General features: G+C 62.8%; 11 protein-coding genes across 11 annotated transcripts; 4 read left to right on the forward strand and 7 right to left on the reverse strand.

The window, feature by feature from the left end:
• The first annotated feature begins 76 nt into the window (after positions 1-76).
• Positions 77-1,553, forward strand: NCU06606 (Cytochrome b-c1 complex subunit Rieske, mitochondrial). Its single transcript, XM_062766935.1, has 3 exons — positions 77-365; positions 688-963; positions 1,072-1,553. The coding sequence occupies exons 1-3, from the start codon at positions 170-172 to the stop codon at positions 1,413-1,415; spliced, it is 816 nt and encodes a 271-aa protein (XP_062622919.1). The 5' UTR covers positions 77-169; the 3' UTR covers positions 1,416-1,553.
• Positions 1,554-1,851: 298 nt separating this feature from the next.
• On the reverse strand, positions 1,852-3,150 carry LOC62_01G000501 (uncharacterized protein). Its single transcript, XM_062766936.1, has 3 exons — positions 2,894-3,150; positions 2,223-2,746; positions 1,852-2,165 (listed from the first exon to the last, which is right to left on the reverse strand). Exons 1-3 carry the CDS (start codon positions 2,958-2,960, stop codon positions 1,941-1,943), a joined length of 816 nt encoding a protein of 271 aa, XP_062622920.1. The 5' UTR covers positions 2,961-3,150; the 3' UTR covers positions 1,852-1,940.
• Positions 3,151-3,365: 215 nt separating this feature from the next.
• LOC62_01G000502 (uncharacterized protein) lies at positions 3,366-5,384 on the reverse strand (the record flags this gene model as incomplete). Its single annotated transcript, XM_062766937.1, has 3 exons — positions 3,366-4,824; positions 4,861-5,125; positions 5,171-5,384. 3 exons carry the CDS (start codon positions 5,382-5,384, stop codon positions 3,366-3,368), a joined length of 1,938 nt encoding a protein of 645 aa, XP_062622921.1.
• Positions 5,385-5,695: 311 nt separating this feature from the next.
• On the forward strand, positions 5,696-6,488 carry rps25 (40S ribosomal protein S25). The gene is made up of 4 exons (XM_062766938.1): positions 5,696-5,717; positions 5,788-5,850; positions 6,064-6,138; positions 6,198-6,488. Coding segments are annotated over exons 1-4 (330 nt in total). The 5' UTR covers positions 5,696-5,715; the 3' UTR covers positions 6,388-6,488.
• A 412-nt stretch (positions 6,489-6,900) lies between these two features.
• Positions 6,901-8,558, reverse strand: IND1 (Iron-sulfur protein IND1). The gene is made up of 8 exons (XM_062766939.1): positions 8,234-8,558; positions 8,026-8,170; positions 7,790-7,936; positions 7,655-7,717; positions 7,442-7,618; positions 7,309-7,394; positions 7,132-7,255; positions 6,901-7,088 (listed from the first exon to the last, which is right to left on the reverse strand). The coding sequence occupies exons 1-8, from the start codon at positions 8,459-8,461 to the stop codon at positions 6,919-6,921; spliced, it is 1,140 nt and encodes a 379-aa protein (XP_062622923.1). The 5' UTR covers positions 8,462-8,558; the 3' UTR covers positions 6,901-6,918.
• Positions 8,559-8,604: 46 nt separating this feature from the next.
• On the forward strand, positions 8,605-11,325 carry MKK2 (MAP kinase kinase MKK2/SSP33). The gene is made up of 4 exons (XM_062766940.1): positions 8,605-9,227; positions 9,277-10,208; positions 10,251-10,903; positions 10,960-11,325. Exons 1-4 carry the CDS (start codon positions 8,894-8,896, stop codon positions 11,102-11,104), a joined length of 2,064 nt encoding a protein of 687 aa, XP_062622924.1. The 5' UTR covers positions 8,605-8,893; the 3' UTR covers positions 11,105-11,325.
• LOC62_01G000506 (uncharacterized protein) lies at positions 11,313-12,899 on the reverse strand (the record flags this gene model as incomplete). The annotated part of the gene is made up of 2 exons (XM_062766941.1): positions 11,313-11,680; positions 11,733-12,899. The coding sequence occupies 2 exons, from the start codon at positions 12,897-12,899 to the stop codon at positions 11,486-11,488; spliced, it is 1,362 nt and encodes a 453-aa protein (XP_062622925.1). The 3' UTR covers positions 11,313-11,485.
• A 477-nt stretch (positions 12,900-13,376) lies between these two features.
• On the reverse strand, positions 13,377-15,155 carry LYP1_2 (Lysine-specific permease; the record flags this gene model as incomplete). Its single annotated transcript, XM_062766942.1, has 4 exons — positions 13,377-13,608; positions 13,664-13,803; positions 13,852-14,944; positions 14,989-15,155. The coding sequence occupies 4 exons, from the start codon at positions 15,153-15,155 to the stop codon at positions 13,377-13,379; spliced, it is 1,632 nt and encodes a 543-aa protein (XP_062622926.1).
• Positions 15,156-16,077: 922 nt separating this feature from the next.
• Positions 16,078-17,832, reverse strand: SPAC458.02c (putative protein; the record flags this gene model as incomplete). The annotated part of the gene is made up of 5 exons (XM_062766943.1): positions 17,620-17,832; positions 17,322-17,563; positions 16,971-17,283; positions 16,278-16,922; positions 16,078-16,230 (listed from the first exon to the last, which is right to left on the reverse strand). The coding sequence occupies exons 1-5, from the start codon at positions 17,821-17,823 to the stop codon at positions 16,078-16,080; spliced, it is 1,557 nt and encodes a 518-aa protein (XP_062622927.1). The 5' UTR covers positions 17,824-17,832.
• Positions 17,833-18,220: 388 nt separating this feature from the next.
• LOC62_01G000509 (uncharacterized protein) lies at positions 18,221-20,005 on the reverse strand (the record flags this gene model as incomplete). Its single annotated transcript, XM_062766944.1, has 9 exons — positions 18,221-18,259; positions 18,306-18,405; positions 18,450-18,580; positions 18,618-18,754; positions 18,885-18,929; positions 18,965-19,066; positions 19,102-19,302; positions 19,342-19,435; positions 19,940-20,005. The coding sequence occupies 9 exons, from the start codon at positions 20,003-20,005 to the stop codon at positions 18,221-18,223; spliced, it is 915 nt and encodes a 304-aa protein (XP_062622928.1).
• Positions 20,006-21,042: 1,037 nt separating this feature from the next.
• On the forward strand, positions 21,043-23,479 carry LOC62_01G000510 (uncharacterized protein; the record flags this gene model as incomplete). Its single annotated transcript, XM_062766945.1, has 2 exons — positions 21,043-21,150; positions 21,173-23,479. 2 exons carry the CDS (start codon positions 21,043-21,045, stop codon positions 23,477-23,479), a joined length of 2,415 nt encoding a protein of 804 aa, XP_062622929.1.
• Positions 23,480-24,236: the final 757 nt, after the last annotated feature.

Below are 24,236 nucleotides of genomic sequence, written 5' to 3' on the forward strand. Positions count from 1 at the left end.
TCCGCGACTATGAGTGCATAACGTTCCGGCCAATGGGTGAGACCCGATTCGCAGCGACGACTGCAGTCAGGCGGCTGCAACGACGAGCGACGACTGCTACAACGACCAAGCCAGCAAGCCTCTACACCACTCTCCACCACCACACCTCTCCACCCCTCACACCGGCGCCATGGCCCTCACTCGCATCAACCTCGCGCCCAGCGTGCGCACCCTCGCCTCGGGTGTCCCCGCCGCCCGCGTCGCGTTCAACGCCCCCTCGGCCGCGCACCACGGCGAGCACCACGACGTCGCTGGCCCCCGCGCCGACGCCCCCGCCAAGTTTGCCTCGGGCTTCTCGAACGGCATCTCGGCCATCCGCACCTCGGGTATGTCGCGGCGGCAGGCGCCTGTCGAGCATGTCGGAGCGGAGTAGCGAGCAAGCGGAGGCAGGACGGCGACGTCGGCGTCGTCGTAAATGGCAGGCGCCAGGCGTCGGAACGCACGCAGATCGCACATCGCACTTTGGATTTGTGCCGTTTGTGCTGCGTGCCGAGTGCGCCTCGGTCCGAGGGACGATGTGCGCGGCGGCTGCGATGTGCACGCCGTCGCACCGCTACCTGCCGTTTCACCTGCCCCGTCGCTCACTCCCTCCGTCATACTCCGTGACGTTCCGTGTTCTTGGCCCCGGTTCACAACTAACATCCCCAGCCCGCCCCACCGGCGTCTTCACCGCCCGCCGCATGCACACCTCGACCAAGGCTCTTGCCGGCAAGCACTCGACTGGCGTCCCCGACTTCTCGGCCTACAAGACGTCAAACGAGGGCGCCAACAAGAACGTCCAGTACTTCATGGTCGGCGCTCTTGGTGCCCTTGCCGCCTCGGGCGCCAAGTCGACCGTTGTCGACATTCTTTCCAACATGGCCGCTTCGGCTGACGTTCTTGCCCTCGCCAAGATCGAGGTTGAGATGGGTGCTATTCCTGAGGGTGAGTGGGGCGCGAGCGAGGCGCGGTAGCGCCGAGCCGGCAGCCACCAATCGAGCCGCGTGGCTGCCGAACCATACCCATCTGCAACCCACTAACACCCCCGCGCAGGCAAGAACCTCATTGTCAAGTGGCGTGGAAAGCCCATCTTCATCCGCCACCGTACCCCTGACGAGATTGAGGAGGCGCGCTCGGTCGACGTCAAGTCGCTCCGTGACCCCGAGACGGACGAGCAGCGTACCCAGCGTCCCGAGTGGCTCGTCATGGTCGGCGTCTGCACCCACCTGGGTTGTGTCCCCATCGGCGAGGCCGGCGACTACGGAGGCTGGTTCTGCCCGTGCCACGGCTCGCACTACGACATCTCGGGCCGTATCCGCAAGGGCCCCGCCCCTCTCAACCTCGAGATCCCCGAGTACGCATTCGACGACGACTCGGAGAAGATTGTCGTCGGTTAAGCGGGAGAGAGCCAGGCCACGACGACGAGCCAGTTAGATATATGCACCAATATGGGTGGGCGGGGGAAAAGGCCAGCGAGCGGCGAGTAGGTATACTCGTTGTATAGAGCTGGCAGAATGTGACAACATCGAGCACGGCGGGTACGCGAGCACGACGAGCGCAGCGAGTCGTGTGAGGGGTGGGGTGAGGTGGGGAGTGTCCAGGAAGATGGAGATGAAGACTGCTACTCACTCTGCGATCTGCTGCCCAATGTCTGACGGAAAGACGCCCACGAACTTTGGCGCCACGGTCAAGAACGCCACGAGACGACGAACACGCAAACGACTGTGGCCAGAGTGGCCGGGCCACACTAAGTGCACCACACCTACTCCATACACTTGGTCTCTGCTTACAGCCCCCACCACCCTCGCCCACTCGCGAGCTCGTAGACTCGTAAACTCCCGGAATGCAATACATGCGATCGATGCAATGAGCAGTGCTGCTGAAACTACGGACGGTGTGCCATGAGCCGAGCTGCCGTACAATTACTTTGGCGCGACGCCGCCCGCCGACTGTGCGCTCGTCTCGAGCTTCTTGGCGGCCTGCTTGAGCACCGGGTCCTCGAGCTGGCCGGCCAGCGCGGGCAGCACGTGCAGGTAGAAGGCGCGTTGTGCGGCCGCCGACCCGAGGTGGGTGAAGACGCCGCCGAGGATGGCCTCGACGGTCAGGCCGCGGATCTTGCGTGCGCCGCCCTGGCGGCGGCCTTCGTCCTGCGCAGGCGTCAGTCGTGTATTCTGCAGACACTGGGGCGGCTCGACGCGACTCACAACAACACGGTCCCATCGCATCACGTTGTCCAGGCCCCACCTGTTGCCGACCGTCTTGCCGAGCTCGGTGGGGTGGATGAGGTCCTCGAGACGCCCCTCGAGCGCCTCGGCGGCGAAGAACGGGCTCGCGCGCGCGGCGCTCGACGACGGCAGCGCCGAGTGGACAAACATGCCCGTGTAGGCCTGGAGTGCGCGGCGGCCGAGGAACGACAGCCGCTCGTTGTGGCTTGCCTGGCTCTGGGCAATCTCGTCGGGCGTGTAGGGCGGCGCGTGGGCGATGCGGTGCGCGAAGCGGTAGCTCTTGTGCGTGAGGATCTGGAGCGCGAGCGCTGGCGGGAACGCCGCGCTCGGCGGCAGCGTGAGCAGGTCGGACAGGTACGCCTGCGCCTTTGCCGGCGTCGTCTCGACCGCGTGCCGGCGGTAGGTGGAGCGGGGGAGGTGGGGGAGGGGAGCGGTGGAGGGGGAGGAGAGCGGCGCAGAGGGCTCGGACACCTCGGCGGCTGCGGCGGCCGAGTAGAGGCGGGCTGTTTGAGGGAGCGAGCGAGCGAGTGGGCGGGGTAGATCGATGGGTAGGATGATCGACAGATGGGGTAGAGCGATGGATCGGGAACGGAGTCAAGGGGAGACTAGGTCAGCAGGAATACCAGGTCACGAGAACACGCCCAACCCACCCTCTGGTCTCCGTGTCGCGGCGCGCACGGCGCGGCTGGCCGAAGCGACTGTCCTCGAGGTGGACATGGGTGTTGGCGGGGCGGGGGTGAGGGGTGAGGAGGAGGGGTGGGTGTGTAGGTCGTCAAGGGCCGTTAAAGCGCTCGTCGATGCGCGTGCACGTGTCCAGTGGTCCCGAACGTGCTGTTCCTCGTCGCCGTCGTGGTGTGCGTGCTGCTTGCCGCTGCTTGTTGGTGGTCGTATGCCACTGTTTGAAGCTTCCAAAAGTCGGAGAGGACGAACTCTGAACAGGGACTCTGCAGGCGACGGCGGTATAATCCGGGGTTAAAAAAACGGTGGCGCCCAATAGGGCGGGCGAGTGGCGGCAGACGAGATGCAGTGGACATTACAACGATGATGCTACAATGCATAGAGGATAGATGCTAGTGCTACATGCATGGGGAGGGGGCAGGGGAAGCGAGAAGGCAGTGACAGTTATGCAAAACTCCACACACGCATCACCTCGACGCCGGCGTCATCGGCTAGGGCCACAATCTTCTGCTCGTCAAATGCCAGCTGTCGGATCGCGGGGCGGAGATCACTGGGGGCAACAGATGGCGCGGGGTGGAGCGAGGCCGGTGGGGTAGCGAGGAAGAGCTGTCGCGCGGCGGTGGAGATGGCTGCAGGGTGGGGGAGGGCAGAGGGGGAGTCTGGCTCCGAGTCGTCCGAGTCCGTGTCGGTGTCCGGCGAGGAGGGGTGACCAGCCGGCGGGTCGACACGGCGCCGCCCGCCAGGCTGGACCTCGACGAACCCGATCGTCCGGCCCACCTTGGCGCCCTCTTCGTCGCCTTCCCCCTCGTCCAGCTCCCATACGAGCACGCGGCCGTCACGTCCTCCTGACACACAGCGCCCGGACGCGAGTGAGACGGACGTGACGGAAACGGTTGGCGCGAGGAGGGTCTGCGCGTGGACGATTGGCGGCGGGTCTTCTCCCGCCTTGGTATGCGGCGTGGGGAGCGAGTACACGTGAATGACGCTATCGCTCCCCCCAGCGAGGACGCACCACCGGCCGTCGGTGCCGACGCCGACTGCCTCTCCGCGCACGCCGACGAGCGGGCTCAACCGGCGCGGCCAGGCGTCGTGTGGCGCCCCGCCGCCGACCCGGTAGCACTCCCCGCGGTGGATCGCGGCACCGGAAGGCGACAAGCTGATGCCCAATTCCTGCACCGCGACGGTCCAGGACGACGGGTAGATCGGCGTCGAGTACGTCAGCGCCGCGCGGAAGCGGCCAGGCTTGGCGTCGACAGGGGGGAAGAGTGACAGCGCTGCCGGATGGAAAGAGACCTCCGAGTGCAGCGAGCGGAGCAATGTAGGTTTCGTGTCGGACAGGAGGTAGACCGACAGGTGGAAGTGCACTGTGCAGGTTATGAGCACGGGGTAGTTTAGCGCGGCGAGGATGACGGGGTCCGCTCCGGCCGGTGAGCCGCGACGGTGTGGCCGCGCTCGGGTCGTCGACACCGACTCGCGCCCCCAGACGAGTCGCCCGTCGACCAGGCGGAGCCGCACGATCGCGAACCCACCCGACGCGTAGAATATTGCCAGTCGGGCGGGGAGCGCGCCGTCCTCCGCCTGGACGACGGCCTGGTCGGCACAGATCGCCGTAACGTTGTCTGGCCGGCTGGGTGACGACCAGCCCGGCGGCGGCGGAACGATGCCAAGCGAGGGCGGCGCGGCGTCACCCCTCTGAGGTATTTCGCCTTTCTGCGCCGCGTAGACGTGTACCAATGGCGAACTTGGGCTCGAGGTGCAGATGAAGGCCGGGAACAGCGCGAGGTGATGTGGCGTGTACGGCAGTTGCGGTGGCGGGTCGTCTTCCTCAGGCTGGTCGGCTGCCCGCGAGACAGGCGAAGGGGGGAGGGACACGCTCGCCTCGGACCGTGCGTTGCCATTCGACCTGGTGTCAGCTAGTACTCAACACCGGTCAGCTCACCAGTTGGTCCCTAACCGCATCATGGCCTTCCAGTCGATCCCGTCGTTACGCACGACGTGTTCAGTCGCCAAGCTCTCCCGGGTCAGAGCGCCCCGTGCGCTCCCTTTCCCCGACGAGACGAGGGCAATGTCCAAGGCCGGGGACGCAGGCGACAGCGGCGGCGGGAATGCGCGCGACGGCAGCCGCGCGACGGGCCGCAGCGGGGTCGACGCGCCCGAGGGGCGCGTGTATACTAGGCGCGAGTGGTGCGGGTGGGGGTATCGGTCTGGGAGTCGCGTGTCAGCTGAAGTCTGGGGTGAACTCAGCTCACCGAGGTACAGCCGCTTCCACAATTGCGGGTCGAGCGCCATCCTCGCCCAGTGCCGGCTCACGCCCTGCGCGCTGGCGAGCTCGCGCGCGTCGAGGAAGCCCAAGACGCGGAGGAAGAGCTCGTCGAGGACGAAGAGCGCGGGCATGGCCGTGTTGGCGGCATGCCCCCTGTTCCTCATCGGTGACGGCGACCGTCTCCGCTTGCTGCCCGGCATGGTGTGCTGTCAATGTCGTCGCGATGCGATGGTCACATTGTCAATGCGCTGACCAGACCACCTCCACCATGTATGACGCGTTCGCCACCCAGCCGGTGCCACACCCCCGGGGATAGCGGCGTCAACTGGATTTGGTTCCGTCGAAAGGGCGTAGCGGGAGTAAATTGGCTCGAACAGTGGTAGGGGCAATTTGGCTGGCCAGTTGCCTCCGCGTGCAGCACCCCCAGCCTGGCTGGCTGGCTGTCCCTCGCTCCGCCTGGTCGCCCACCGCCTGGCGCCGCTCGCTACGTTACATTCGCCTCGTCTCTCATCCTCTATCCGACAAGCAAAAATGTTAGTAGCCCCAGCGACGACAACGACGACATCGACGACGACAACATGGACATCGTGCTGACGCCCACAGGCCTCCCCAGGTGAAGTCCAAGGCCCAGAAGGCCCTTGCCGCTCAGGCCGGTTCCAAGGCCGGGTGAGTAGTTTCGTCGACAGACTCGAGGTTCGGCAGGCAGGCAGCGACGACACGGACGACAGCGAGGAGGGGGAGAGGGAGGATGGCGACGAGGATGCGCGGGCGATGCGCGAGAGGGAGAAGAGGATGCTGTCGTCACGTCGTCTGCCTCTATGCCGCTTGCCGCCTGCCGCCTCGAGAATCTTCAATCGAGCTTCTTCTGACACTTCACAGTAAGAAGAAAAAGTGGTCCAAGGGCAAGGTTAAGGACAAGGCCAACAACGCCGTTGCCCTCGACAAGCAGACCTAGTGAGTGGGCGAGCGTGGACATGGTCGACATTTTTTTTGCCCTGCTAACAGCCTTTCAGCGACCGTATCCTCAAGGAGGTCCCGACCTACAAGCTCATCTCGCAGTCGGTCCTCATTGACCGCATGAAGGTCAACGGTTCGCTCGCCCGCCGCGCCATCGCCTTCCTCGAGAAGGAGGGCCACATCAAGCGCGTCGTCCACCACCACGCCCAGCTCATCTACACCCGCGCCACCGCCGGCAAGGAGTAAACGTTACCAACCTACGACTACGAATCGTTATGGCAGCGGGCTCGCACACGACCATGTGGCGAGTGCAGGGCATGTAGGATTATGGACAGCTTGCATCAGAGCTTCACTGGGACCTGGGACGGGGTTGGGGGCTGGGTGGGACATTGGAGATGGGCCTGGGAATGGAGACAGACTCACCACTAACGCTGCCTGCTGGGATGGGGCGTAGAGGGGGGACCTCTTTCCGCCGTCGGACTGGACCACCTGCATGGAGCCATGAGGCTGTGCTGCTTTGCAGAACTGGTTCACCTTCCATCAAGCATGATTTTGCTTTTTGCTTCTCGGACCTATGTCGTGTGCATGATCGTCCTTTGCTGCGCGGTACCTACAAGCGGTGTCCAGTGTCTTATCTCTGCACGCGCTCCTCGCACTGCCCGACGCCGCAATCTCGTGGCTCGTGGACACACTGAAACACATTGGCAGACCCACAGCCTCGTCCAATGCAATGCAATACATGCTCAATGCTGATCATATGCTGTGTCCGCCCACTGACTATCCTCTCACGCCGCTCACCTTCGGCCTTGAGGCGAGATACTGCCACACTTCCTCGCCGACATGCTTCATCGCTTCGCGCACCTCGTCGCCCTCGGCGCTGCTCTGCACCATCACTGGCCGGCCGGCATCGCCTCCGTCGCTCACTGACGTGACGAGTGGCACTTTGCCTGCGGGGTTAGCTTGAGGACCTGCAACTGCAGCTGTACCCACCAAGCACATCCAGGCCAAGCTCACTGGCCGCCGCGGTAAACTTGTCCGAGCTCCCAAACAACTCGTGTGGCGTGTCGCACGAGCCGCACTTAAAGTGCGACATGTTCAACAGGAGGCCGATAATCTGTGGCGCCGAGTCAGCGGCTTCGCTCGCCTGCAGCCCGCCTCCGTACTTACCGGCACGCCAACTTTCTGGAACATGGCGACTCCCTTGCGCGCATCGATAAGCGCAACATCCTGCGGCGTGGAGACGATGACGGCGCCTGGGGTGTCAGCTGCTGCATGCGCCAAGAGAATTCAGCAGACTCACCATCAACAACAACCAGCTGTCCCAGACTGAGCTGCACGTCGCCCGTGCCAGGTGGCATGTCAATGACGAGCGCGTCGAGGTCGCCGCCCTGCGACCAGTCGACATCGAAGAGTAGCTGCTGGACAGCCTTCTGCACCATGAGACCACGCCAAACAACCGGCGTGTTGGGGTCTGGGGCTGCGGCGTTAGTCTCTCACAAAGCAGGCAACGCACGCAGCAGGTATCCGATGGACATGGTCTTGACGCCGTGGTTTTGCAGCGGAACGAGCTTGTTTGCTAGGGATCCAGGTCAGCATGCAACTGAATCTCAATCTCCGAAGCAGACGGCGTCTAGCACGAGACACTCACTGTCGCTCAACTCTGGTTCTCCGGCACGATCGAGACCCATGAGAAGGGGTACGCTTGGTCCAAAGATGTCGAGATCCAGCAGCCCGATGCGCGCCGGGCGGCCGAGGGCTTCGGGCGATGTCTTGGCCAGGGCGAGGGCGAGATTCGCTGCATGCACAGTCAGTGGACATGCTCCACCGGACGGAGGGACATCTTGCATGTGATGTGATGTGATGGTGGAGGAGGCGGTCACGTACCTGCAACAGTGCTCTTGCCGACTCCGCCTTTTCCGGACGCGACGACGACGACATGGTTTACACCGCGAATACCGCTCTTTTGCGGTGGCCCAGGTGCGCGACGGGGAATCTTTGGCGCTGGGTTTGCCTCGCGCTTAGGGATGCCCTGTTGTTGACGTTAGTGTTTGCGAAGAATGCGGAGTTGCGAGCTGCGTGCTGCGAGGCGTACCAACGGGTTCTCGTGGAGATGTCTCGCAGAGGAATGCAGCTGTCGCAACAACTGCGATGAGGCTGATGTCGGGTTAATCGGGGCGGCTGTGGTGGTCCTGGTGCGTCCATGGCGCAGCGCTAAAGAGGTGCTGAAGCCCGTGGCTAGCGGTGCCGAGAGCGTGTGCTGGGCGCGGCGGGCAACGAGCGTCGAGAGCGCTGTTGTGCGCTGCTGCAGAGCTGCGTGCATCTTTGCGTTTCTGGGGGGAGGCGGAGCGGGCGAGAGGAAGCCAGCAAGGACAATGGGGAGATGGACAAGGGGTTGGTGATGCGGGGTTCAAAACGGTTGAATAAGTAGACAAGTCGTTGTGCTCATCCGCGGCGGCTTCCCTTATCCCTCTCCCTATCCGCACTCCCACCACCAACCACCACCACCACCGACCCCACCCCCCTTGCACCATCTCTCACATCTCTCTCTCTCACTTCTCTCATTCCACTCTTTCTTTTCCTATCTCACTTCACTCTTGTAGCCACTTCGAAAGGGCCTTGTCCTCGTGCTTACCGCCGACTGCACCTAGAGCAGCTCCCCACGGCAGCAGTAGCACAGGCAGACCACCATCAACGCCACGTGTAGCGGCGTCACCTTCCGCACGCACGCCGCGCGCCGCACACACCACACACAATGAGCTCAAGACCCCCGCTGACGGCAACCCGTCCAGCGCCGCAAATGGGAACCCCCAGGCGACCAGGCGGCGCGCGTCCAAATCCATCACAGGCAGCGGCCGCAGCAGCAGCTGCATCTGCATCGGCAGCCCCTGGAGGTACGCCGCCGCCGCCGGTAACGCCATCACACCGACAGGACTCGGGTTCCGGGTCTGGCTCTGGCAGTGGGTCTGGCTCGTCGACCCCATCGGCCACTCCAAACCCCAGCTATACCTACGCGCCCTCTCCCTCTTCCTTCCCCACGCGTGCAGGCCCACAACCACCAAAGCTTAGCATCCCGTCTGGCAATGTCCGTGAGTAGGAGCAGCATCGTCCTAATTGCCGTACATGCTAACCCCAAAGCCGGCATCAACGTGGACCAAGCAGGTATTGGTGGCTGGCACCAGCCGCCGCCGGCGCTGCCGTCACTGGCGATGAAGCCGCGATCTGGGTCCTCGTCGTTGGCGCCTGGCGCGTCATCACGACCAAGACTGACTCTGTCGCCTGCACTCCCGCCGCAAAGGCCGCAGACGGCGCCCCAGCTTCCGACACTGGCCACGGGACCAAGTCTACGGCCAAGTCTGACCCTTGACCCGAGTGTGCCCCCGGCGCAGTTCGCACCGGGCGCTCCTCCTCGAGCGGCACCACGACCGGGCGGGTTAAAGCTCCAGCTTGCGATCCCAACTGGGAGCGGAGGCGGGGGCGCGGCATTCATGGCCAACGACTACCCAGAAGAACGGACACCTGTGCCTGGAGAGGACCGCGACGCGACGGTTCATGCGCACAACCCGAGGCATGAGCCAGGATACTCGGCCTATGGCGGTGGATATGGCGGGTACGGCGGCGACAACGACGGGCAGGGCCTGCAATGTGCGGAGGAGGCCGGGTTCCAGATTGAGGACATTCGTCAAGCCGTGTCTCGCATGGGCAGGCGCGATACCAGCCCGGCACCCAGTGCGGGCCGCTCGCGCGCGGGCTCTGCGGCCGGATCATTCTACGACCAGCCGCGCTCTGGGTCGCGCACGGCGAGCCGGAGCGACTCGCGCAGCAGCCTGGTGGACATGGACCTGTCAACGTTGCGTGCCCTGTCGATTTCAACTCCCACCCGCGACTTGGAGAACGGCGCAAGCCGGCCCACATCTCTGCACGAGCAGGCCGTCTGCGATGAGCCCGCGGTCTGGATCGACCCGAATGTCGAGCCCGAGCTCAGGCTCATCCGTCACTTGGGCGAAGGCGCTGGCGGCGCCGTTGATCTCGTCGTCGAGGCACGTTCCGGCAAGGTCATGGCGAGGAAGGTGGGTCATGTGCTCGGCGAGCTGTGCTGATTCATCCTCCAGGTTATTACCCGCTCGCCCAACCCCAACATGCACCGTCAGCTCATGCGCGAGCTCCAGTTTGCATCGGAACGATCGCCGTACATTGTGGAGCACTATGGCGCGTTCCTCGCCGAGCGTGACACGCAAATCTGCATCCTGATGGAGTACTGCGAGGCCGGCTCGCTCGACTACCTCATTGGCAGGATGAAGGAGACGGGCTTGCTTGCTTCGGAGCACGTCCTGGGACGCATCGCGTCTTCTGTGCTTCGCGGCCTCGACTACCTGCACGAGCGACACATTATCCACCGAGACATCAAACCTAGCAACATTCTCATTACGCGCAACGGACTGGTCAAGCTCTGCGACTTTGGCGTGGCCGGCGAGCTGGTCGACTCGCACGCTGGCACCTTTACGGGCACTTCATTCTACATGGCGCCTGAGCGTATCCAAGGCCAGAACTACTCGATCAAGGCCGACGTGTGGTCGCTCGGTCTGACGCTGCACGAGGTGGCGCACCTGCGGTTCCCATTCCCTCCCGAGGGCGAGCCACAGAACGTCGCACCGATCGAGCTGCTCAGCTACATTGTCACGGCGCCGGTCCCTGCAATGGTCGACAACCCGGCCACTGGTCGCCAGCCGTGGTCTCCTGAGATCCGCGACTTTATTGCGCAGTGGTGAGCACGCTGGCTGGCTGCGAGGATTGCCGAGTGATTATGCTGACCAGTTACAGTCTGATCCGATCGGGCACTGAGCGCCCCTACCCCCGCCAGTTACTCCAGCATCCCTTCATCATTGGGTCGGAACACAAGAATGTCAATATGGCCAGATGGGTCGAGAGGCTCGTGCCGTCGCTCAACAACCCGCCTGTCGCATAAATGCCTCGATAACATTACACACACTCACGAACATGGACGATGACCCCAGAACTACTGCACTCGTTGCAACTCGACGCAAACCACTTTCCACCACTTCCCATTCCACTCCACGCCCCCACTTCCCCGTCCCCTGTCCTTGCACTCACTCGCGCGGCCGCCGAGCCAGCTACATTACCCTAGTAGATCCACCACTGCATGTGCCTAAAACTCTGATATGCATGTTTAAAGCAATACAAGGCGGTGTCGCCGGTGCAGTTCGTGTCGTCTATACAGTCTAGAATACAGATCGGGCCGGGGGGTCGACCGGGAGGGGATTGATGACCGTCGACCCTCGCGCCCCGCTGATCAGCGCCGTCGCGCGTCAGAATCATGCATTGTCGCCTACTCGCCCTCGCCCTCCCACAGCAGCACAGCAAAGCCCACGCAGATCATGCAGGCGCCAGCGAGCGTCTGGATGGTGGGCATGCGACCCATCCACACCGTGTCGATGATGGCGACGAGGCCGATAGTGAGGAGGTTTGCGACGGACGAGGTCGTCGGGCCCCAAATGCCGATGAGGACCATGAGGCCTGCGTTCTGGGCATATATGTCAGTGGCTTCCCCTGGCGCCACCAGCTACACCACTCACATAGATCGAGCCGCCGGCACACACGACCACGAGGATGCCGAGCAGCTTGGCCCCCCTTGGCTGGACGTACGGCTCCACCCCGGTCCACGAGAGGATCGGAATCGGCACCCACAGCAGCACGAGGGTCGCGAAGCCGATCGCGGACGTGAGGAAGTTGGCGTGGAACGCCTCGGGCAGCTGCGGCAGGCGCGCGTGGTGCCCCACCGCTGGGGGCTGGAGCGGCGCGTAGTGCCCCGGCGGGGTGCTGTCGCCGTTTGTCTCGCCGTTGGGCATGTCGCCCTTTGGCAGGAGCGGGGTCCTCGAGCCCTGTCTCTGCGGCCGCGGGGCGGATCCCGAGCCGAGCGCGATGTCGTTGTCCTCGTCGTCCGACTCGGGCTCGGAGACGATCGATGGTGTCGGCGGTGCGTCGAGGCTGCGCCGGCCGCTCTCGGCGTCATGGCGCGCGTGGGCATGCCGCGGTTCCGCAGGCGACTCGGGCAGGACCATCTTGTAGACTACCTCGTAGAGGCCGAGGAGCACCGCGCCGACGACCATGACGAGGTCGCCGAACACGCGCCCTTTGCCCATCTCGCCTGGGCTCGTGCCGTCGAGCGTGAGCACGATGACGCCGGCGAACGCGAGCGCGATCGCCAGCACGGTCGTGCGCGTGAGCCGCGTGCCGAGGAGGAGCAGCGAGAAGAAGTAGGCGTGGAACGCGCTCGTCGCGTAGATGGCTGTGATGTCCATGGCGGGCGAGAACGCCATGGCGATGTACCAGCACAGCGCGGGCGCCGAGATGAGGAGCGTGAGCGGGGTGATCTTGCGTGTCAAGGGGCGCGCGAGCGCGCGCCATCGCGGCGCTGTGCCGAACTGGTCCGCGAGCACGGCGCGCAGGTTACGCAGCAGCCCCTTTGCGCGAGCGCGAGCTCCGCGCGGGCCAGACCGCAGCGCGAGCACGAGCAGGTGGACTGGGAAGACGAGGGTGAAGCTTGCGTGCGTTACGAAGAAGGAGAAGTAGGGCTTGTCGAAGCCGAGCGTCGAGGCCATGTAGGACGCCGCCTCGGTCTGCCACGCCGAGGCCAGGACAATGCCGACGAGCACGACGAACGGGCCGTAGAATGTGCGGGCGTGGGCCGGGGCGTCCACTGCCGCGCCGCCGGCGGGGCTCGGCGCGCGGGACGAGGTCATGCTGTTGAGGAGGTGGGGGGAGGAGGACTAGAGTGGCGGCGATTGTGTTGGTGTTGTTTGTGTTTGCATTGCGGGTCGAGGCGCGGAAGTGAAGTGGACAAGAGAAGGATGAAACGCTGTGGGGCGGTGATGATGACCGGCCAAGTGGTGGCGCGTGGCGCGCCGCGCAGGGTGGCGGCAGGTGGGTCGCGTGACGTCTCCTGCGGTGGCTTGCCTGCTTCAAACTGATACACAGAGCTCCAAACGCTGCGTCAGTTTGCGCAAGCCGAGCGCGGCGCAGTGGTGGTGCGTGGCGGGCAGCTCGCGCGACCCGTGCATCCCGGCACGCTCCCGACGACCCTCGCGACCATCTTATCGCGGCACGCACGGCAGCGAGCGAGCAACCCCGCTAAACCTTACTGCCGCGTAGTCGCGCAGTCGCATCCCGGTGGATCAATCCCATAACCAAGCCATATATACAGCCCACATCAAGTACAACTACACAACCGCGTCAAACACCTTGCGCCAGAGACTCCGCCCCGCCTCGTCCTTCTCCTCCCGCACGTCCTCGTACACGTTGAACACCATGTCCTCGTACGGCACGACCTTGCACCGCGTCCAGAGCTTGTGCCCGCCATACACGACGGGGAAGAGCATGATGGGGAGGTAGGTCGTGATGAACGTCGGCGTGTCCCATGCGCCTTTGAGGAAGACGTTGTAGCCGGAGAAGCTAGGCGTGGGTCAGCACGGGTGTGTGGCAGGGTGGCAGGCGCGGCGCGACGTACAACAGGATGATGGAGATCAGCACCGCGGCGTACTTTGCCGCGGCGGCGCGCCGTGTCAGCACGTTGGTGTACGGCAGGTCGGCGCGCGGGACGCGCTGTAGGCGCAGGCCCTTCTCGAAGCGGATGTGGGTAATGCATACCTGGGCGCGACGTCAGTGTCTACTCAGTCACCCTCTCGCGCCACTCACCCCCCACCACATCAGCAAACCACCGGCCGAGCCCAGCGTGGCAAGGTAGCCAAAGGCCGTCCCCGCACTGCTCTTAATGCTCATGTACGCGAGCGCGCCGAACAGCGCACAGCTCAAAATCGCGACGTACGGCACGCCGCGGCGGCTCGTGTGGCCGAAGATCTTGGGCGCGTGCCCGTTGACCGCGAGGCCGTGGAGCGCGCGGCTCGACGTAAACAGCTCCGAGTTGGCGGCCGACAACCCAGACGCGAGCAACGCGGCGTTGACAATCGTGGGGAGCACCTTGATTCCCGCCGTCTGGATGGCGATGACGAACGGGGACGCGAGCGCCGTGCCGCTGTTCAAGCCCAAGCGCGGGTCGTCGCTCGGCACAGTGATGCCGATGACGAACACGCCCAGGATGTAGAACAGCAGGATACGAATGTAGACGTTGCGGATTGCCCTCGGGACGTTCTTGCGCGGGTTCTGCGTCTCGCCCGCGGCGATAGCGACGATCTCCGAGCCGATGTACGAGAAGGCGGCGCGCGTGAGCGTCGACCAGAAGCCGAGGAAGCGGCCGAGCGCGCCGTCGACCCCCGGCGCCTGCACGAACGGCCCGGGGTTACGCCAGTACTTGAACCCGATTGCTGGGGCACCCTTGACGCCGCCAGCGGAGATGACGATGTCGACGATGATGAGCCCGACAATCAGAAAAATCTTGACGTACGACAGCCAGAACTCGGTCTCGCCGTACCATGCCGAGCCCATCATGTTGATGCCCACCGCGGCGACGAGGAAGATGCTGATCCACACGGCGTTGTTCACGCTCGTGTTCCACAGGTTTATGAGGACCGCGATGGCGGAGAGTTCCGAGGGCAGGAAGATGGTCCACGTGTACCAGTAGAACCAGCCCAGCGTGAAGGAGAGCGACTCGTCGACGAAGCGCGCGGCCAGGGAGATGGCTCCGCCCGGCAAAGGGGACGCGCTCACCATCTCGCCGAGCGAGATCATCACGGCGTACGTCACGCTGCCCATGATGCTGAACGCGAGGAGGATGCCGAGCGGCCCGCCCTCCTGCAGCGCCGCGCCAGTGTATAAAAACAGGCCGGTGCCGCTGGGCGTGTCAGCGCCACTACATCGCCAGCCGACGCAACTCACAGCACGCCGCCAATACTGATCATGGTCAAGTGTCGGCTCTTGAGCCCGCGGCTCAGGTCCATGTCCTCGCCGTGTACCGCTGCGTCGGCAGCAGGCGAAGGCGACGCGAGGCGGACCTCTGCGCCGCCCGCGTCCTTGTCCTCGTACTCGACCTTGTCGGTGCTCATCGCGCTGGGATGTGGGGCTGGCTGGGCAGGCGTGCCGCGGCCCCAGCCGCGCAGCTATATATGCACCCAGTCAGGCGATGTCAGTCAGTATCCATGAGTCGGTCGAGAAAAGGAACAAACTCCTCCCTTCCCCTGGTTACCTGCCTCGCCTCCCTCCACTCGCCGCGGCCCCGCCCCGCCGGCCGCTCAGTGCCCACCCCCACCCCCTCGGGCCGTAAGTATTACAAGCCACAATCTGTTTGTTCGGTGACTCCTCGGGTCGGGTGGTGGGGTCGGTCGGGAAGGCCAGATCTGGGCATATCGTCACATGCGCGCGTGTCGCGGGTGCGTTCCGCGCGCATGCATGCGTCGGCTCTTATCGTGGGGCGCTCGCTCTCTGCTGCCTATGTACGGTGAGTGAAGGCATGGACGAAGACGCGACGCATACGCCCACCGGTCATCACCTGGCCACGCCTGGCCAAACACCCCACCACGGCCACCACGTCACGTCCCGTATTCCTGGGCCAGGCTAGCCAGCACGCATACGCGCCAAGATAACAGAGCTTATGCGCTAGATGCGCGCCGGCGACGACGCAGGCCGAGGCCCCACCCCGCTCCCTCCTCCGCAGCTCCTCAGCGGCGACTGCCATGTCTGCCGGGTCTGCCGACCGAGGCAGGCAGGCAGGCAGCGAGGCAGCGAGGCAGCCAGTCAGTCACCCGGAACCCATTCCGACACTCACGACCAGTCGCCGACGCGTGCACGCTGCGCCGACGGCCGTGCCCCCCACCCGCGCTTCATGACACCTGATAGCTGACACTTCACCCATTGGCCAACCCAACCAACCACACCGCGTCGCACCAGTCAACCCCCATCCATACCCTATGCGCTCCTCAACCACCACCACCAATATGGATAGCAATGTGGAGATAGACTAGATTCCGATTAGGCCTCAGCCTTGGCCTCCTCCGCGGCGGCGGCGGGGGCAGCAGCAGCCTCAGCCTCGGGCTCCTCGCTTGCCTCGTCGGCACCCTCGGCGACAGCAGCATTCTGCTTCTGCAGCTTGGCGACAACCTTTTCGACGCGCTCAATCTCGGCCTGGCACCGTCAGCTTTGTTGTTCCACACCCACCACGCCACACCCACCTTGGTCTTGGCCTCAGAGTTGGCCTCGAACCACGTCTTCTTCGTCTCGAGGTCGGTGACAGTACGCGCAACGTCCTCCTTGTTGGAAGGAGGCGAGATGCCAAAGGCCAGGAGCGCAGACAGCAGGTTCATGGGCAGGTTGACGGATTCGGAAGCCGCAGAGGCAGAGGGGGTAGCGGCGCCCGAAGCGCCGGCCGACGCGCCGCCCTTCTTTCCGCCCTTCTTCTTCTTCGAGCCACCAAAGAAGCCCTCGAGCTCCTCATCCTTCTTCTTGAGCTGCATGCCCTTGAAGTCGGCCTCCACCTTGCGAACCTCGATCGCCTTGACACCCTGGATCGAAGGCGCCGCAGACGCAGCCTCCTTGGCAGATGCAGACGTCTCGGGAACCTCGCCGACGCCGTACTTGCCGGCAAAGTAGTTGATGAGGATGCGCGCGTCCTCAATCTCGGCAGCGTATGCCGGCGCACGGGCCTCCTCGCGCAGACGGACAATCTCCTCCTCGCGGCGCGCAGCGTCCTCCTTGGCCTTCTCAGCCTTGAATCGGTCGTTGCGGGCCTGGCGGATCGCAGCGATCTTCTGGTGGTAGTGGTCCTTCTGCTCGCGGAACTTTTCGGCCAGCTCGCGCTTAGCGGCGTACAGCTCGTCCTGCATCCGTCAGCCGCCTGCACCCCACCCCCACACAGTCCCACGCACCATCTTGGTAGACAGGGCGCTGCGCTCGTCAAACAGCTTGTTGCGCTCCTGGAACGCCTTGTCACCCTCGGCACGGAGCGCGTCCATCTCCTTCTTGAGCTCGTCAAACCTGTCGCTGACCTTCTTGGCCTCGGGGTCGTCGAGCTTCTTCTTGATCTCCTCAATGTTGGCCTTGTCGGCAGCAATAGCGTCGTCGGAAGACGAGCTCGACTCGAGCGTCTTGCGCGCACGGCGGAGCGTCGTGATCTCCTGGAGCGCCTTCTTCTCGTCGACAAGCTTCATGGATCCAGACTCGATCTGGGCGTTGAGGTCGCTGCGGGGTTAGCTGGTTACGAAGCCGTCCTAACCCACGTAATGCGGTTGTCGATCTGCGAGACGTTGTTGAAGCCAGTCTTGCCGCGCTGGGTCTGCACGTCCTTGATCTTCTTCTGCACGCCGTCCTGGAGCTTTCGGAGCTCGTCAAAGAGCTTGGAGCGCTCGGCCTTGAACTTTCCCTGCTCTCCACGGAGCGTGTCCATCTCGGCCTTGAGGGTGGTGCGGCGGTCGTTCGACCCGGGGCTCTGCGAGAGCGCGATGCGGCCACGGACAGCCTCCTGCACGAGACGTTAGCCTGCCCTCTGCGCACGCTCGCATGTCCGTGTCCACTCACGAGCTTGGTCTTGACGGCGGCAATCTCCTTGTTGAAAGCCTCCTGCTCAGAGTTGTACTTGTCCTGGTCGGGCTTTCCGCCGACATGGTCAGCGCCGTCGTGCGCGGCGGCAGGGGCCGCTTTTGATGCGCCGTTGGCACCGCCGGCCGCAGCCCCGTTGCCCTTGGGGGCGTTGGGCTTTTGGGAAGAGGTGGTGGGCGGCATGACTGGTGGTGTGAGAGATGAGATTGTTGACAAAATGGGGGAAGGTGCATGATCGCTGCGACGCTGGCTGCACGCTGGCTCTCCGCCCACTGGCTGGCTGGCGTTCCACATCGACTTTCCTGGACGCGGCGTGGTGTCACATTTTGATCCCGTTAAACCATGTGGCACTGCCCTTTTGTGGCGCATTGGGCGACATCCGGCGCATCCGGCGAGAGTCAAGAAGGGGTTTTATGAGGATTCATTCTGCCAAACGAGCGGGCACTGCAAGCTCGTAGGGCACCAAACAATACTACAACTGAAAAACTTAGGCTTAGGTTTAGACTGAGGAGGCAACTTGGACTTGAGAGAAAGAAACTTGTCCCACTGGGGGGACGACTGGGGCTGGCGCGAATCGCAATTAGACACCAGCGACAGTGTTGAGGATACCGGCGGGGTTCTGCGTGTGTCAGTGACTGCGGAAGCACCACCCCGCTTCCACTCACAGCCGACGGGTCCCACTCCCAGAACATGACACTGCCCGGCCAGCCAAGGGAAGATTTGCCCTGGCTGACGCACGAGCCGAGCGCAGAGGGGCTCATGTAGCTGTTTTTGGTCAGCCTGTGCTGCGTTGCAATGCGGCGACTTACCCGCTGTTGGCGCCAGCGCTGGTGAGGGGCTTGCCGAGGACGAGCTTGGCGAGGGGGATGCCGTCGTGGCTGTTGAGCTCGCCGCTCGAGGTGTAGGGCCACGAGGTGGGGGCCGAGTTGAAGAGGAGGGACTGGTGGTGTTAGCGCTGCTGGGGGTGGCGCACCCACGTTGCAGTCAGTGTAGGCCGAGCCCTGGTTGTAGTACTGAAGGCTGTAGAAGTCGATGGTGTTGCCAACCTGGTCGTTCACGGCAGCGTAGGCGCCGTCCGAGTAGCAAGAGCGGCAGAACCAGGGGGCAATAGGAGCTGTGTGTTAGCGGGAGTTGAGGATTCTTGCATACCGTGAGAGATAAGGTAGTTGGGGCCGAGGTTGTTGCGGAGGGCCTGCTGGAACTCTGAATGGTTAGAAGGGCATTGCGCTGCTTGGTGTACTCACGGACGAGCCAGTTGACCGAGGTGCCACCGTTAACAGCGTTGAAGTCTGGTAGTTAGCATTACCCAGTGAGCGGCACCCACCCTCGTAGTCAATGTCGACACCGTCAAGCTGCCACTGGCGAACAAAGTTGGCAATCGTGTTGGCAAGGGTGACGGGGTTCTGGCCATTCGAGGTGGGGGCGTCTGCAAGTCAGTTCAGTCACATGGTAACTCCGCACCGGTCGAGCCGAAGGCGGAGACCATGATGGCCTTTCCGGCGGCGTGGTACGAGTTGAGGATCGAGGTGCGGGTGTTCTGGTCGAGCTGGGTCCAGAGGACGGCGTCGTCGACAGCACCAACGGTCATGTCAAAGGCGAGGACAAAGCGGTTGAAGCCGCCGAGCTGGGCCACAGTGGGCATGTTACCGCCAGCGAGCCAGGCTGGAGTCGGGTCAGCTGCGGCCCAGGTGGTTCACTCACAGTCGGCGTAGATGACGTAGTGGGGAGCGTTGAACTTGCCGGGGGTAACGGTCTGGACGGGGGGAGCAGACGACGTGGTGGTGGTGGCGGGGGCCTGGGTGGTCGTAGTGGCACCACCACCACCGCCGCCGCCGGCCTGCCACGAGTAGACACAGCCGACGCTGGGGGACGTGCTGATGAAAGTCAGTATGGGTGGCCAGCCGTCGGGAAGCGATAGCGCCTCCGTGGGGTCGTTCCGAGGACGGAAGGGAAGCCCCAGCGTATCTGCTCCCGAAGGACTCACGAGCAGACGAGGCCACCGGAGCAGGTAGCCATGTTGACCCAAGCGCTGTTGACGCACTCTGCGTTGTTAGACAATTCGGGAGGAGCACTGACCCTGGAGAACTTGGCCCGAGCACGACCAGGAGCCGCTCGAGCAGCCGCGCTTGCCACCATGGTGGGTCGTGGCGTTGAGCTTCGGGTGGATAGCGGTCGGCGGCCAGTGCTGCGGCTTCCAGACGTAACCCGGGGGGAGGCTAGTGAGGCGGCGGGGCGCGTTGGCCTGGTCGCGTGAGCTGTGGGTGCTGCTGCTGCTGGTCCTGCTGCCAGCGCGACTTACAGGCTTGGCGGGCGCCGCGAGAGCGAACGGAACAAGGAGCGCAGTAAGGATCGAGGGCAGGATCATTCTGTTGTTCTGTGTAGTGTAGAGACTGTTGCTGTATGGAGCGAGTGTGTGAAGGGAGCTTGGTCGGGGCTCAAGTCTCGTGAGGGGTCTGGGGAAGAGGATGAGGAGGGCAGCGACGCGGCCTTAAGTATCTTCCAGAGGTCGTTAGGGGCGAGAGAGACGACGGCGAGACCAGATGGATAAGCCAGCTCACGACCACTCGGCAAGGCTACCCGGGTGGGGGATCAAGACGGGTGGGGACATCAGCAAAGGGATGAAAGAGCGCCGAGAGCGCCACGGCGCGTCCGCCGACAAGAGAAATGATACGGCGAGCAGGGCGATAAGAGTGGGTGCGCCGGGACGTGTCAGTAAGCCACACCCCCGCCAAATCGGCGCGCACGCATGCACGCACGCAGACACGTCGTTCTGGCGGCGCGTGGATGCTACGGCGCGTCCCGTACTTGCCGGGATCGCGGGCCGGTTGGGCGGGGCGGCGCGTGCGTGATTGATTGAGTGATTGAGCAGGAAGGAGGTCGCGCGAGCAAAGCTGAGCTGCGCAGGGGCACGACATGACCGTGCGAGCCCCACAGGTTGGGTCGGCTGTACATTGCTCCAGCTTGGACACGGGTGAGTCACTGCAAGTGCCTGTTTCATCCACTTCTTTACCTGTTTGTTACGTGCGGTTGACTGCTTCGTTTGCTCGTGTGCCAGTATGCCACATGCCACTCAAGCTCGCTGGTCACGTGATGTTGGTGGCTTACGGATTGTCGCGCTTGGGCCTCCACTTTGGACGATCACCTGCTAGTCGGCGTTGCGTCACCACCTTTGGTGTGTCTCTCTTCTCGTCTTCCCATCCTCCTTGACATACCCATACATCCCACAACACTGTAAGTTGCTCAGAGCCATCATCCACTTCCTCTTATGCCTGCCCAGCTGCCCTGAGCTTGTTCCTACGCGCCGGCTACCCTCGAACTGAGAAAGGTCGACTACAGGCGAACGCTGAGCTCTTGGTTACCCTCGCTACAATCACCTCCCCCGATCAAGTTTGGTTCGGCACTATGAATCTCGCACACTGGGCCAATCAGGCAGGCTGGAGCGACCGCGAAGCTGTCAAGGGACTGACTCATCGAGACATTTGCCAACGGCACACTTTCGGAAACACCTGCGTTCGTCCGTGAACGCAGCAAGACGCTGGCGTCTATTGTTTGGAAGTATCACAAGCAACTGTCAGACATTGTCCAACGGCATGAGGCTACGATACAGAAACGTTGGGCGAAGAAGACCAAGGCCCAACGGCTTAGAATCTTGCTCAGTGCTTGGCCTAATATGCTGCCCATCCACCGGCCTGAGCTTGAGGCTTACAAACGTCGGTCTCCCAACCCCCTCGACGCGGACGAACGGGACGTATACATGTTCCCTTATATCAATCAAGAAGACTTGGTCAAACCCAGGACTTTCCCGCTCCTCCTCAACGCTAGGGCTAGGAATCTTCCTTGCGACTTCGCCGGAGCGGACCTTAATGCCATGCATCTCGGCTCGGTTTTAGGCGTGATATCCTGCAAGTACCTCAACGAGCACACCATGATGCTCAATGGCATGCGCAATCCCGACGATTACGGCAAACTGCTATCCTGGGACGACCACCCTGAAGCCATGAAGTGGATGGTCACCAAGCAGTTTCAACCTGGAGACGGCTTACTTGTCCTCGAGGTGCAAGGTCGTATCCTCGAGTTTCTGGCCAAGTGTGCACAGCAACTCCTTTCCGACATCCCTATTGACCGGTTATTGTCTGAGGAGTATCCTGTGCTGCCAGAGCCGTCGTTAGCACCCGAAGCAGCGACTTCCTTGGTCAACTCGCTCGCTGACCTCGCCGAGGAGGCCCCGTATCGCCTGCCGCGCGCCATCGACTTAGCTCGCATCGAGTTCCTTTTACAAGCTCGCTATGATCAGGCTGTGGACCATTTGTGGACGCTGCGTGAAGATCCAGGCTACTTGGCAGAGCAATACCATGAACATGAGCAACATCGGCACGAAAACATCCGTGATACCTTGGGAGGAAAACACCCGATCTTTGCAGCTTCCCGGGTGGACAACTTCACCAGTCGTGTCGTCCGGGAGATGATTCTCCAAGCTTCCTTGCACGTGGTGACGTTCCCGGAGCTACTGGCAGAGTGCCGCTCATTGAGGCGGCTGCACGCTCGGTACGGCGCCCAACTGAGCCCGCTGGATGAGCTACCGGAGCCGTACTTGCAAGCCATCCTCGAGTTTCGACATCACCTTCAACAAGCGTCCAAGCAGTTGTTCCGCCAACTCAGGAATTCCGCGCCATCCTCACCGCCTTTGCGAAAGTATTGGGCCCGACGACCGACAACCAACATCGATAGAATTGAGGCGTTCCCTCTTGAGGTCTCGGGCGAGCCGCAAGCCCTTGCCGAGCTTCTCTGGTTCCTGCAGACATTGTGGGAGGATGGCCAGGTTCTCAGTCGCCTCACTTTCGAATTCGTCATCGAGTCTCTGATCAAGCACATTGAGACTCAGGCCGAACAATACGTCACCAACCACCTCGGCACTATCATTGCAGACCTGTCTATCCTAGCCGAGTGCTTGCGGCAGTTGAACTCATACTACCCGTGGTCCCAGGGCTACAACTTTGCCCTTTTAGACCGGGACAGGAAGGACCGGATCCGCAGAGCAACGGATGCTCGCACCGAGGGTTTGGTCAAAGTGCACCTTGCACTGGATCACAGAAACGATCTCTCATTCCTCGCCATCGCCAACCTCGCGAACCCAGCCCACAACCGATTCCTGTACCCTGTGGAGAGACGCCGAAGTAAGGAGAACGTCGACAAACTCCGTCAAGCCGAGGCGAATTTGGATGAGTTCTGGGGCCACCTTGACGCCCACCTGCGCCGCCACGGCTATCCCCTGCAGCCCCCGGCTGGGCGAACATTGCAACGCACCCCAGAATGGGTGGCTCCTGCCAAGAAGCCGGCTGCTAGTGTCAAGTCGGTGGAAGCTACCTTTTTGGACCTCCGCATCGGCGCCTCACCGCCCTCTACAACGCCCGATACGGCGCCCAAGACCAAGATCAAGACGCGAGGCACAGCTGTGGCGGCCCCAACAGGTGCTGCTCCTGTCCCAGAAGCTGTCGCTACACCCACCGCACCAACTATACAGTTTGCCGTGGACGCTCGCGCACTCAAGGTTTTCCGCATCCTCTTCTTCACGCCGAATGTGAGCGACACGCCAGGGGAAGCGCCATGGAACGACTTCGTACACGCCATGAACAGTGTCGGGTTCCAGGCAGAGAAGGTCTATGGCTCGGTCTGGCAATTCTGGCCTACCGATACCGGCAATGGCGCCATGCGGTCCATCCAGTTCCATGAGCCGCACCCAGTGAGCAAGATTCCGTTCCGTGAAGCTCGTCGCATGGGGAGGAGGTTGACAAGGGCTTTTGACTGGACTGTGGAGACGTTTGCCCTTGCTAAGAAATAAACCAGAATATGAATGTCGCTTTGCCCGCGAAAGTGTTAGCCACATCTCATTTATCCAGGATAAATAAATGTGTGCGGTGTGTCGGCCCAGCTGTCGTGTCTGTGGAGATCGTTCTTCTTCCATGGTCTGTCCTTTGTTGACCATGGTGGATGGTTCCCACGTTGCCACATTCGTGCCGACTTTGGCTCTGACCTGAGCTGGCCTGGCTGTGCGTGTCGCAGTCGTTGGTCATGGACTCGAACAAGGCTGCGTCTGACTGCCACTCTGCCACCTTGGTATGTACCTGTCACGTGACCTGCTCGGCCGCTTTGACCCACCGCCACTTTCGAAGCTCGAGGCCGACCCCCACTCCACCCCTCCTTTGGCCTCTGGCTCTATTGTATTAAAGAGCAGCTCCTTTGTTCGTCCCATCGTCTTCTTGTTCATTCGCCCACTCCTTCATTCCTCTTCTTCACACCACTCCCCACCACTGGAGTGTGTTTGCGTCAAAGCCATCCACCCCCTCTCGCAGCTAGCTAGCTGCCTGAGGTTCCTGCGGCACTGCCACCACGACTCAGAACTGGCCTCGCTATCCTTTACGAGGACCACGCCAAAGGTATGCAGCTACCGTAGCATTCCCCGTGAGGTGTTACTCATTCCCCCATAGCACCCGCCACCGCCACCCCGCGCACGCTTCACTACTCTCGTCAACAGTTTGCCGAGGATGAGCGTCTTTTTCCATCTGGCCAATGAGTCCGCGCCCCTCGTGTCGATCCCT

Source organism: Vanrija pseudolonga, chromosome 1, assembly GCF_020906515.1.
Source record: "Vanrija pseudolonga chromosome 1, complete sequence".
Taxonomy (NCBI): domain Eukaryota; kingdom Fungi; phylum Basidiomycota; class Tremellomycetes; order Trichosporonales; family Trichosporonaceae; genus Vanrija; species Vanrija pseudolonga.